Consider the following 13,104-nt stretch of genomic DNA (forward strand, 5'->3'; position numbering starts at 1 on the left):
CATGACAGTGCTTGTGGTGGTGTTGGTGGTCGGGAAAAGGAGAGAGTATGGAGAACTGGTGTGTTTGCTGTTAATGACGGGTGTAGAAAAGAAGGTACGTTAGCTGCAGGCTCTCTCTCCCTCCCTCCCACCAACAGTAGCAAGCAGGGAGCGTGTAACAGGCAGTAAGGTCGTCACCTGGAAACGGCTGTAGCACTGGCACCGTGTGACTAATCTGCATGCTGTGCAAAACTAGAACTAACCCCTAGCACGTTGCTTGAATTTCGGATTTGCAAAAGGATAAGTACAATCCAACAACAAACAGTCAATTTGAAATTAAGTCATTTGGAAATGGTAGGACTTCCAAGTACTCCGTTCTCCCAGGAATACTCTTGCTCAGTGTTGGAGAGCCTCGTTTTTCTTCAGCAGTGCTTTCTGTCCTACATCGCCACATGACAGTGGCCCAGACTGTATAGAGCATAGTATCTAAAAGCTTTAAATAATCAGACTTGATTTCTTTTGCTTTTCATCTGTAAGGTGGCAGATACTATTTTTAACAATAAGAAATATTTCTTTTTGTTAGGCTTATCAGGTCATTTTAAAGCTCTCTTTGATGAGACAAATTCCACAATGTTTTTATTCTTTATTGTTGCATTCCTCACCGTGCTTAATTCCACCGGGGTCAAAAGAATACTCATATGGCTGCATTTCTTTTGTCAGTCCTCAGGCTTTATCTTTGCCATCTCCCACTGATGTATCAACCTTTTTTAACATTCTCCTCTCCCTGCTACAAGTTGTCTTAATGTCAATACCAAGTAAAAGTCCTACAGAATGGACTTGAAAGTGTGCACCTTGGCAGTTTACAAGTTTTGAATTACAGATCCAGTAGATTTCATATATGCCATTCACTATTTAAATTATTTTAAATCTTTTGCCCTGGTATTTCATAAAGTTCCTGTAAGGTAGCTATGCCAATTCTTGCTTTCATATACTATAGCCTTTCTTCTGGCTTTGAGATATGTTAAATATTAAGCCTGAAAACATCTGTTTTTAGTGAAATGTACTATACTTGCATGTCCCAAATACAGTTCTTCAGGAAGCTGTGAAACACAGGTCTGCATATAACCATGTTGCAAGGGAAAGCTTAATAGCTATATAAATTCTCTACCTTGCTATCAGTGGCATCATTAAACAACTTTTTTTTTTAATATTATGTATATATTTTTAAATCGTTCCTCTGCTCAGGGAAGTTTTCCGGGGTTACTGAGAATTCATGTTACTCTGGATTTCCTGTATTGCTTTAAGAACTTTTTTGCAAAGGTGATTAGATCTTTTCTAGTGACAACTACTAACTTATATTTCAGTCTGCTATTTGTAAGGAGTTGTTTTAAGAAAAGATTTCCATCTCAAATGCTGATTGCAGTGGCATTTGAATCTTAAGGGGCTGTCCTGCTGTGAAAAACCATATGCAACAAGGAAAATATGGAGTGTGTGATATTATTTGGACTGTTTTACCTCATCTAACAATGTCTGAAGTGTTGATCAGACTCTTAACTGCTGCTCTTTCTAATTGTAACAGACAGCTATATAGTTTTGTTAGCAAGTGATGTGCAAGGGACTGTTTCTTTGCAGCAATTTTCTAGCTCCAGGATTAGGCCCACAAATTGTCTGCATTTAGGTTTGCTGTCTCTATGCCAGTTAGCTAACCAGCTTACTAAATCTTCTCTTTTCTTCCTCGTGGTAATTCTGCCCTTGTGCCCTGCATGAATTACTGTAACGTCATTAACTGTTCCATCCGTAAAGCTCTGTATGCAACTCTGTCCTGTTGCGATTAACTGGCAGCTTTTGCAGAGCTGAAGAATGTCACTGATGAGTGTCACTAGTTGTGAATTGCAAAGAAAAAAAAGAGAACTTGTTATTGGCTGTTCTTTGCATTAAAAAATAGTCCATTTTTTAAAAAACAAATTTGAACAGTTTGCTTAGAGATTAAAGAATTAACATTCTCTGTGCAGGTGCCCTCAAGCCTTGCATTTATTCCTTGCTCCTTTTCCATTCAGGTGCAGATCTTCTGCCTGCCTTTTTCTTTCTTCTCCCCCCTCCCCTTCTCTAGTCTGCCATTTGGGGCTCTTCAGCTTAAGTCCTTGTAACTACTGGGGTTTCATTGTTTCTCCGTTAATTTCTTTTACAGAAAGGGACTCCGGGTGCTTTCTTCCCCTCCCCACTCATTGAAGTAGCTGTCCCTGTAGCCTGTGGCTCTTTGCTGCTGCTCAGTATCGGTCTCATATTCATGATTCTCACTGCAAGGAAGAGGCGCCAATCAGAGGGAACCTACAGTCCAAGTCAGCAAGAAGTGGCAGGAGCTCGGTTGGAGATGGACAGTGTTTTAAAGGTGCCACCTGAGGAGCGGTTAATATAGGCACTACCGTGGCAAGGAGATGCACCTGCAAGGTCTGCTTTGACCTTGATCTTTTTTCCAGCACTTGCAGCAGCAGATCCGCTCTATCCCAGTTCCCCTAAGGCATGGCGATGAAGACACGGACTAAAAGCACATGGCAGACTGTTTATGCTGTGGCTGTTCCAGCTGGTTACATTTAATTGGGTCAATTGCACAGCACTGGCTCAAAGTGAGCCTTTTCCCCCCCTCGTGCCCTCCCTGGGGACAGCCCGGTCCTTTCACCTCAGCAGACGCTGGTGAGGTGTGCCTGCTTTGACTTCCCCTGGCTCCAGTCCACCTCTCACGCAGCAGTGGTACATTTAAAGACTGCCTTAAAGGACAGGGTTAAATTAGGCACTAATTTGCAGATGAAGATCTATATATACTTTTAAGGAGAGATGTATAGAGGATGTTTGTGATTATTTGTATGTACTGTTCTGGTTTTCTTTTCAACAAGTCAAATTCAAAGCTTTTTCAGCTCGAGTATGACGTTTTCAAATCTGGTTTCACACAGCAGCCTTCAACAGCAACAGCAGCTGTGAACTCCTGCCTCGTGCTAGACACAGTGTTACAAGGAACTGTCAGGAACTACTGAAATCGCTGTATGGAGCCACATGTTTTATGAAGGAGTCTCTGTTTTGGCTCGGTCGTTAGACATTCCCACGGGTACCGCACAGCAGAGGTGCCGGCAGGACGTTGCGGGTTGGTGGGCAGGTGGCTGGAGAGCTCGGCAGTGCCTATTGCCAAATACTGACCTTACAGCTCAACAGGCTGGGGGTGGGCAAAGTGAGCAGGAGAACAGTCCCCCCCCCCCAGGCCTCTACTGCATCCCCCGACTGTCCTGGGACAGGGAGGGGACTCTGGTCCCTAACCGGGGGTGCCTGTTGGGGGGGGGGGGGATGTTATGTCTAGCGTTGCTGCCATCACTTTGACGGTGACTGTGCAGCGCAGGGGGCCGGGCTGAGGGACTGGCACTGTTGTGTATGTGACATGCAGCGTTGGCCGCGTGGCCGCTCTGATAACACCCTGTTCTACCACAGCAGCCAGTGTGGGCGCATCTTAGCAACTCCTCCGTTGTGGGAGCAGTCGGGGCCGCGGGGGCTGCCCTGCTCCTCGCAGCTGCTGCAGCCGTTGCCATCGCCATGAAGAGACGGAGAGCAACTCAGGGAACGTACAGCCCAAGCCGGCAGGAGAAGGATGGGGCACGAGTGGAGATGTGGAACGTAATCAAGATGCCACCGACGGAGCGGCTGATATGAGACCTGGGCGTCACGTCACAGGTGCGGTGTCATCCCACAGCAGTCACTGGCTCCTGGCTGATGGCGTGAGGTGTGGTTTTAGGCTAGCGCTGTGTTGCTTTAAGCTACTCCATAGGCTGCAGGCGCTGTCTGCTGTTACTTGGCAGGAAGAGTCAACTGCTTGAACAAGCTTGTTTGGTTGTGTTATTGCAGCTCTGCTCTTAAAAGACTGCTTGTAAAAAACTGGTCTGCCAGCAAGAGCAGATTAAAAAAAAAGTGGTGGTGGGGAATAGTTCTGCTGGGTTTGGTGGAGGCCAGCAAGAAAGACGTGGTGGCAAAACTGCTACGAGCAAATAATGATACCGTAGCGCCAGCAGTAAGAGAGCTGGTAGGGCCCGTATGTACAATGATGTCCTCCCTCCCTTACTGAATTGGTGTCTCTCAGGCCTCTGAGGGCTTACAGCTGTAATAACTGCCACTGCCATGCAGTCAGCATGAAGAGCACCATGCAGGTAAGTCATTAAGGCCTAATAGAGAAAATATTTGTATTAAGAAATGACATGGCCGGTTCAAAACCATGTGCCCGTGACGGCAAGCAGGCACCTCCTCTGCAAAGCCCAGGCAAGCGCCTGACTGAAAGGTGACATTTCTCAGAGCTGCTGCTGGCCTCCCACGAGCTGCAGCAGAGCTCACGTTACAGTCGCAGAAAAGAAGGATCACAGTGCTAGCATTAGCCACTACTGCATCTTTTCCTAAGGCTAAACCATCGGACTATATTAAGTGCCTTTCTGAGACTGAATTACCAGTTACAGTATTAAATTTCTTGAGAGGATGTTTATATGTAGACAGACTGATCACTTTATTTGATCAGGCTTTACAAGAAGGTTGATGGTAGCAGGCTGGATTTTTTTTGTTTTTTTTCCCATCTGCTTCTAGCTATAGTATGTGCCATCCACACAGCAGTCTGGCGCTCAGGGGGTGGCACTAAGTAGAATGACTGCAGAACGGACCTTAGTAAGTGATTTTAATATTTGAACATCGAGTGATATTTGCTTGTAGGAGGAGGGGAGAAGCAGGTATTTCGAGACCTGTACTACTATGGCCAGATTACAGCATGTTTGGGCTAGTCATGACAGAGGAGTGGAATTCACTTAAGTTAACTAATGTATTGAACTTCAACATGAAACTAAGTTTTCTCTGGTGAAACAGCATTTATTTTCCACTTTTCTCTAAAAAGGATGTTAATTGTGTGACTCTGCTCCTCCTTTGCTAGTGTTCCAGCGGCTGAGTGTGATGTTTATTTTTTAGCATAATGTGTTAGAGACTGGGGAAAGAACTGTGAGCGAGCAGGCCAAATAAGGTCTAACAATTACCATTTCATGATAATTACTACGAGTATCAATGAGAAATATTTTAGAAAACAGTGTCTGCTTTTATCTCCGAAGTACTGTTAATAAAGAGGGTGTGAATCTGCACACCATAGCTAATTGCCACTGGTAGAAAAATCCTCCACTGTTTTGATCTTGCAAAATACATATTTTTTTTAACTCCTGCTGTAACGTTTCTGGAATTCTAAGCAAAGGGCCGAGTACAGAAAGTAGCGGCTGGGGCTGCCCGCTTAAGAACACGTCTTCTGCTTTCATGCAACTGTTGATGTAAGGTGAAGAATGAAAATTTTGGAAAATAGAACAAAACAAAATATTAGACGGTAAGGCAATTAATATTTTATGTGTAGTATCACTGCCCCTCTAATACTAAATAACAACTGACAGAGCAAGTGGTGATCACACCCTGGATGTGGTTTGGACATAGTATGGAGAAGAAAGAAATGCCCTAATTTCAGTTTGGTGAGCTTGCCACTTGCTATCACTTTTATTTATTAGTAATAATACTGCGGTTACTTACGTTTAACGTGAAAGATTTGCTCTGTGTATTTTCCACATGCTGTTTAGAAAGGTTGAACATACTCTCAGACTGGGGACAGCTATCCTGCCCCGTCCCCTGCCGCAGGGGAAGGAGTCACGCTGCACTGGGAAGAGGAGGCAGCTGGGGTTTTGTCCAGCAGCATCTGGGCACGGGCCGAGGCAGCGGCGGTGCTCGGTGCTCTGCCCGGAGCGGGCTAGAGGGGCGGCCCCAGGGCGCAGAGCTGCTTACCCCGGCTGGAGAGACAGAACACTCACCCTGGACCCAGTCTGTGCTTGTCTTAAGGCTGGGGCTATCTCCCGGTGAGGACGGACTCGGGCCCCCGCAGTAGCATCAGCGGGCTTCTCCGTGAGCCCCCGGAGCCTCTTGGAGCCCTACTGTGTAGCCTTTACTTAAGTGCAGAGTTAGGTGTGGTTTTGTTCATCCCATAACGACGTATGATAAAACTACAGCAAGCTTAGAGTATAGTTCAGCTTTCCCCAAATCCAGACCTGATTAACAGACGTTGCCAGGAGAGGCTTTACTTTCACGTTTTAGCTCCACTCTATTTTTTATGTCTAAATTGTAGAAAAATGAAGGCAGCAACAGGATCTAAATGAACCAGTATTATTCCAGCCTGTGTTATTTTGAGAAGAAAAATGGAATTGTGTTACAGGAACTGACTATTACTAAGCTTCTGAAATATCCTGAAAAGCAGCAAGAAGCTACAGAAACCAACAACAGTAGGTAGAGACACCTAAAAACCAGCCTTGAGGCAAATTGGAAGCAGTGGCTCTGTCTGCATCCGCTGCTGTTCCTGGGTAGTCAGCAGGAAGCCTGCTGCTCAGTTGCTTTACAGGATTAGCTGAGCAGATTATTTTCTTTAAGCACCCAAAGCCAATACTAGCAAAAGCGTTAAAATACTTTGTCAGTGTCTTGAGCATTTCTGCAATATAATTTATGAAAGGTTTTTTTCAATAATGAACTTAACTTTCTTTTGATATTTAATTTTTGAATATATTTTTTCACAAAACTGGATTTGCTGTAGATAATGATCATTATCCTGATTTTTTTGTAATTGTAAATTTTATAATTTGTAAAAATTAGAATGGCCCTCAAAGAAATTTACAATTAAAAAAAGTTAAAAATTACCTACTTACCTTGTGATTGTTTTTTTTGCTAAATATTAATTTGATTTCTAGCTGGCAGATTCTAGTCTGTAGTGCACAGTTTGCACAGCACCTCAATTTTACCTTTGCACTTAAAATTTTATTAAACCTCTGATGATTTCTATCATACACCAGTCGCTCATGACCCGTGGACTGAATTTCAAAGGAAATTAACAATAACGTTTTTAGAAGACCATTTCCTGGATAAATAAATTCCACAGGACTCTCTTACACTGGAGTTCACCTAACCGCATCCTCTGCCGCGCCGGGCCCTGCTGCCGCGCAGGAGGCAACAGCCTGGGCACCAGCTGGGCGCTCGCGCTGCGCCTGCCCTTGGTAAGGGCCTTGCGGGGGGGGGGGCTGGCTCTGATGTGCTGCACGAGCATGAGGGGGCCAGAACACAGGAGAAAATTCAGTTTATGTTCCTAAGAAATCTTTCTGGGGAAATGCACTAAATTTTTGGCAAAAATTAAGCAAACTTTCCACAGTAAATTTATACACCACACAACGTGAGACACGAGCTCGAGCTCTAGGCAGTGCCCTCTCACCAGGTTTGTTTGCAGTAAAAGAATGGAGAGATTGATGTAGGAGAGTTACTCTGCAAAGCTCTGTAACTCAAGCAATTAATTTTACAGTACTAAAAAAAAAAAAAAAAAAAACAATCACAAGCTCACTTCTGTTTTATGGCTCCCTCCGTCCACTCAGAAATACGGGTCCAGGATTGCACGCGACCTGCGCTCAGCTGCAAGGGACCCCGGCAGTGCCGCCATCCCGGCTGGCTGGGATCTGTCTCCTACGGACCCAGGACCTTTTGCAGGATTGAAAGAGCAGCATGTGAAACTGAGCCGCTCTCGTCTTCACTGATTTATGTACATACAACACAGGATTTTAAATACCCAAGTCTGTTAACCACTGACAGTTAAAAGCAAAGAAAAGATTTCCAAACCTGGATGCTGAAAGAAGCAGCAGCTAACAGCCTTCTTGTTCAATACTAACCAGTTTAACCTGCTGATGCTGGAACAGTCACTTTGATCATAAAGCCTGTATGGTAAGTGTACAAGGAGTAAAAGGCATTAAACCCCCCCCCTCCCCCCCCCAAAACTAGACTGGAATAAAGCCCACAGTGCAAACGGCCACAGCTTAGGAAGCACTCAGCTATTTACTTACATGCTGTTTTGAAGACAGCACACGAAACATTTATTTAACAAAAGGATGTTGCTGCACACACATCTTTCTTCAGGGCATCACTGAATCAGTGGTTGCTCATGGTTGCTTAAAGGGTTATTGATTTCCCCTAAAATATCACAGTCATTTGTTACTGACAGACTGTAACCACCTTCTAATGAGAAAGAAAACTTGGCAGATGTCAGTCTCCTGCTTGATATATATATATATATATATTCTTTTTAAACACACACAAAAAAAGGAAGCAAAGAACTCAAAGCAGCTCTGACCATTCATTGCATGCTAGGAAAAAAAAAAAAGCCCTAGTATGTATAGAGAAATCACAGACTTCTGACAATTAATGCTTTTACATAAGGCACTGAGACAAAGGTACTCAGCAACAAACGTCTCATGTGTCTTTTGCAAGCAAAAAATTAGGCTCCACTGAAAAATATCAGCAGTAATGATCTGGAAGGGCAGCACTCAGGCTGCGTGAACAGCCAATCTGTAAAATAAAGGAAGGTGGTTTGAAACCAGTTTAAAGTGAAGTAAAGCTACTGGTCTGGTGTGAGGAGAGCAGAGCCCTAGCTAAAGCGAGCTGGTATAGCATGCACGCAGCAGACTGGAAAGCAGCTATAACCCACAGAAAGAGTTCACTTTTCCTCTACAGATTAAAGTAATAAAAAAGTAATAAAAATTATAATTCATGTATAGTTTTATCCATGACAGATTAAAAAAAAAATGTAAGTAAGTCTGACTGACAGCTTCCAATTTCCAGTGCCCAAAACATTTCAAAGAAGTGAGCAAGACAGAAAAAATGATTTTACTATCTGTACAACAATTCTTAAACTCTGGGTCAGAAACTTTTTTTTTTTTTTTTTTTTTTTTTTTTTTTTTTTTTTTAGTAAAAGCCATTTCTATTTGAGGAAAAAAAAAAAACCAAAAACCTGTCAGTAATTAAAGCATGGCAAAACAAGCAAACAAGTACAGTGAGTATAGGAAAGTGTATAAAGTTGAAGTAAAGTCACTGATGAAAAATATCACACAAAAAAAGTAAGAGGAACATTTCTCATATGCCTTTAGTACAAAGCTCAAAAATACTTTTAAGTCACAAAAAGAAACATCTCACATCAGAACTGCTCTTCCAGGCAAGTACACCTGGCTTATGTCTGACACTATTAAGAATGAACCATATCAAGAAGTCCTGAGTTTAAATAAGACAAGTAACTAAATACTGCCCTGGGGATGGTTTGATTCCTTTATTATGAGACACGCGCAAACCAGTCTCCTGCCTGCAAACTCAATCCACCAAGTCAGGAAAGAAAGACAGGAACGGCAGCAGCGTGCAGCCGCGTACTGCTGCCTCTCCCGGGGTGCCCAACTTCCCACCTTTAAAATAAAGTGACGGGCAATTGATGCCATTTAGAGTAAGTGTTAATACTTTTCAGTGCCTCACACCTGACATAAGAAAAACAAACCAACCAAAAGCACCCAGAGTGCTTTTTTTTGTCTAAAAAAAAAATCCCACCTACATGAAGTACTCTGTTTTGGCATTACGCTATACAGTGTGGGCAGAGTAAAACAAGAAACAGAGATGGAAAATGAGCTGCAATGATACAGATGTACCTGAACATTTTCCTATTTAATTAAGCATGTGTAATAGGACTACTCAGTATATAGTCAGTGTACAACTTTAAATTTAAAAAAAGGTATGCGAAATTCAGATGATAAGTCATACGCAGAACCTTCTGGTGCTTATACAGATCCACCATAATTGAGAAAGTTTTATGATCTGGCTCATAGCAAAGGAGAACTGAAATTCCAGACCAACTTTATAATTTCTACATAATGTTACATTCTGAACAGTATAAAATAAAGTGGTGCTATTGTATTAGACTTTACTATGCAATACCAAAACCATCTGTCTTCCAACACAAAGAGAAAATACAAATCCAACTGAATGGCTTGTAAGAGCAACAGTACTTACAGAAATATAGCTATACTAATACAATACTAAGGTCTTTCCCAAACTGTTGGCCTTTCAGATATTAGAGTATTTTTCTTTTGTATTGCACAGACTCAAACGCATAGACAGCCATTTTCATATATTAGAGTAAGAAAATCTCCAAGGTTATATGAATAAAATAGATACATTGGAAATAATTCAGATAAAGCTTTACAAGAATTTCCCATGTGTCCAAAATGATTTCTTTTACTTTATCAAAGGCTTGATGGTGATGTGATTACCTCTTCTAGAGTAACATGTTTTAAATCAGATTGTGCCAAATACAAAACAAAACAAAAAAAAGCATCACTTAAGTAACACAAAAATGATCACTGTAAAGACAGCAGGTTTTAAAAGAGATGCTAAGATTAAGATGAAACTACTTAGGAATACTATTGCCACAGATAAGCGTCTTAGAAAATCAGCATGAACGTACCCTTTAACCTTTTCACTGCTTTTTGCACTTCCTGACCCCACAGTCCAGTCCACGGTCCAGTTAAAGGCTTGTTGCACCAGCAAAAAAGTCCTCATCAAAAGCGGGATAAAGCTTGTGGTTTTCCAGAGGGGCTGGGGGGACCTTGCAGCCCCGCAGGAAAGCCCGGCTGCTGCAGGGGAGCAACGGGCCCCGCTGATGTGCAGGAGGGACGGGCGGCTGCCACACAGGCACGGGCCAACACGGCAGCACGTGGGAGTCTCCTTTCCCTCCGCACAGACCCCACGCTGCAGCCTTCGTCGACCTGTGCTCAGCGTACTGGCACTTAACCCATGAGCTGGGAACTTTTATACCCCAATTTTTCTCTCTCTTTTTTTGTTTTTAATAGTCAAATAAGATGATAAGTTACATCCTGTTCATGTACTGTCAGCTATAACATTTATATATAATTTTAACATACACTTACATAAGGACTAGGATACACTTTATGGATTCTATTTTCTGATGTCTTTAACCCCCCTTCCCCCCCCCCCCCCCCAAAGGCAAAAAATAAAAAGCAATTGCTGGTGTTTCCAGTTTCCCAACAGAGACCCAGGACCAAACCCTGAGCAGCAGCAGGCTGCTCTGCTCTGTGCTATGGTTTTTGTTGCAACGAGGAACTATGACAACTCTGCAGCAGAGAGGTCCCTGCAGCCTCTCGGGGCGTATCGGGGGAGGGAAATTAAAAATCTACTACAAAAGCTCATACAGTTGCATAACCCAAATGAACACCTATATTTCAAGACAGGACAAACTCAATTTAAGCCTCGTGGATTAATTCAGCACAGCCCACAAGACTGGATCTGTTTGCTGCACTCGACATGTGAAAGCAAAACACTCTAGGCTATACGTCTAGGGCAGGAGTGACTGAACTGACCGCCGCTCACACAGGCAGGAAGGAAACACTGGTACGATGTGCCGTGCTGTGCTCCCGGCTGTGCTACGGACTGAAAATACAAGGGAAGGAGCCACTTCAGCATCAGTAGTATTGTCTGAAAAGCTGTGTGTGGAAAACCAAACCAAACCCCAACCACCTTCATGCTTTGGTCAGTGCAGGAGTCCTGGGAGGGCTTCAGCGGTGGAGAGTGAGGAGTGAGAAGACAGCTGCAGGGACCAGGACAGTGCAGGGACTCCCAGCAACGAACTCTGCACAAAAAGCGCTGTGAATCGCAGCACGGCAATGGTCCTGCAGCCACCTGGCTAAGCCTTCCATAAAAGACATACTGAGTTTTATGCTGGCGCAAAACACAAAATAAAACAAAGCCCCTGTCAATCCCAAAGGCACATCAAAAGGCCATCGGGAGTCTTACTCAAAGGTTTCCCATCGCTTTCTGAGCTGTTCAACCTTACCTGGTGTGGATGATACCTCTTGCTTTGTCTTTTTTAACAATTCTTCAAATGGATCTTTTGTCTCCTCAGATTTTGAGGGTATTAACACTGACTCTAAGCCCTTAGCTGGCCTGGAAGGGATCAAAGGAGGTTCATTAGACAGGAGAGCTAGTGCTTGCTTGGTATCTACCTTTGAACTGGACTGTCCCACCTGCAATGTTCTGGTTTTAGAAGGACCACTTAAACATGCTGGCTGGAGAGAGCTGGTTGGAGAAAGGCTGTGGCTCTGCAGCAATAAGGAGCTAGCTGGTGGCACGGCCGGAGCCTGGCTAAACAAGTTGGGCATGGACAGCGTTGAAATGTTTGGCTGAGGTCTTTGTGGTTGGTAGAAACCAGAATTAGGTGCTATGAAGCTAGAGCTATACGCATGACCTAGGGAGGGGGTGAAAGAGCCCCTTGGGGGTCTAACTAGAGACACGGAGAGGGCTCCTGGCACTGTTTGTGTGAATGGGTTAGGAGACGGCTGTAGAAAAGGTGGTGCTGGGGAAGGATAGCCGAGCGGCTGGACAAATGGTGCAGCTGGAGGAGGCACAAAGTCACTTGCCACTGAGGCAAAGCTGCCTGGCAAAGGTGCAGCAGGTGGAGTGGCCGCGCTTTGCAGGTTGTGGGGGCCTTGCTGCGGGCTAGTGCTTTGCCAGCTGGCTGTTTTTAATGGATCCAGCAGGCTAAGAAGGTAGTCGCTTTCATTGCCTGCGTTATCTGTCTTCACCTTGACAGGCTGGAGCATCTCAGCAGTGCTGGCAGCACTGGACAAAAGCTGGGAGGGATGAGAGGAATAACTTACGGACTGCTGGATTTCAGGGTCTCGGGACACACTACCAAGTCCAAAGGGCTCTGGGATAAGATCCGAAACCAAAGGGCTACGTCCTGCAGCATGGGTGGTGAGAATTTCTGTTGACCCAGCTGGAGTCTGGTGCTTGGAAGCTCGGGGTGCTGGTGGTGGTGGGACTATCCCCAGTTCAGGAGTCTTTCTTCCTTGTGGCCTAGGAATAGTGATGTTCCCTTGAGGGGCAGGGCTTGATTCATCCTTTTCTGCAGGAGCCAGCACGCTGTCTTTGCTACGGGGTCTCCTTGTGATTGGCGGCATGTTACCAAGCGCAGTCAAGGGCCTTTTGGGCGAGCTTTGGGAATACTTGGTAGGAATCGCCATATCGTCATGACCCATGCTCCACAGCTTGTTGTAGGGGTGAGAGAGCTTCATGGTTGGCACGATCCGGTTCCTCTCAGGCACACCAAGATCCATTCTCTGCAAGAAAGCATAAAACGTGTTCACATCTGCTGATCTCTTCACAACACTGATCATAAAGTGAAGACGGGCTACTGAGCTACGAGTGGAGGAGGAGGTGTCCACA

General features: G+C 44.3%; 2 protein-coding genes across 12 annotated transcripts in view; one reads left to right on the plus strand and one right to left on the minus strand.

Moving 5' to 3' along the window:
- The window catches only part of CRB2 (crumbs cell polarity complex component 2), a 79,916-nt gene extending 73,212 nt beyond the window's left edge, over positions 1-6,704 (plus strand). For all 7 annotated transcript variants that reach the window (XM_026100834.2, XM_064523936.1, XM_064523937.1 and 4 more), the window contains one exon: positions 2,168-6,704. In XM_026100834.2, coding sequence (XP_025956619.2) covers positions 2,168-2,395 — 228 coding nt within the window. In that variant the 3' untranslated portion in view covers positions 2,396-6,704. The remainder of the gene's footprint in view (positions 1-2,167) is intronic.
- Positions 6,705-9,121: 2,417 nt separating this feature from the next.
- Positions 9,122-13,104, minus strand: part of DENND1A (DENN domain containing 1A) — a 225,731-nt gene continuing 221,748 nt past the window's right edge. For all 5 annotated transcript variants that reach the window (XM_064523957.1, XM_026100867.2, XM_064523958.1 and 2 more), the window contains one exon: positions 9,122-12,998. In XM_064523957.1, the coding sequence (XP_064380027.1) occupies positions 11,670-12,998 (1,329 nt within the window). In that variant the 3' untranslated portion in view covers positions 9,122-11,669. The remainder of the gene's footprint in view (positions 12,999-13,104) is intronic.

The sequence above is a fragment of the Dromaius novaehollandiae genome, chromosome 20 (assembly GCF_036370855.1).
Source record: "Dromaius novaehollandiae isolate bDroNov1 chromosome 20, bDroNov1.hap1, whole genome shotgun sequence".
Taxonomy (NCBI): Eukaryota; Metazoa; Chordata; class Aves; order Casuariiformes; family Dromaiidae; genus Dromaius; species Dromaius novaehollandiae.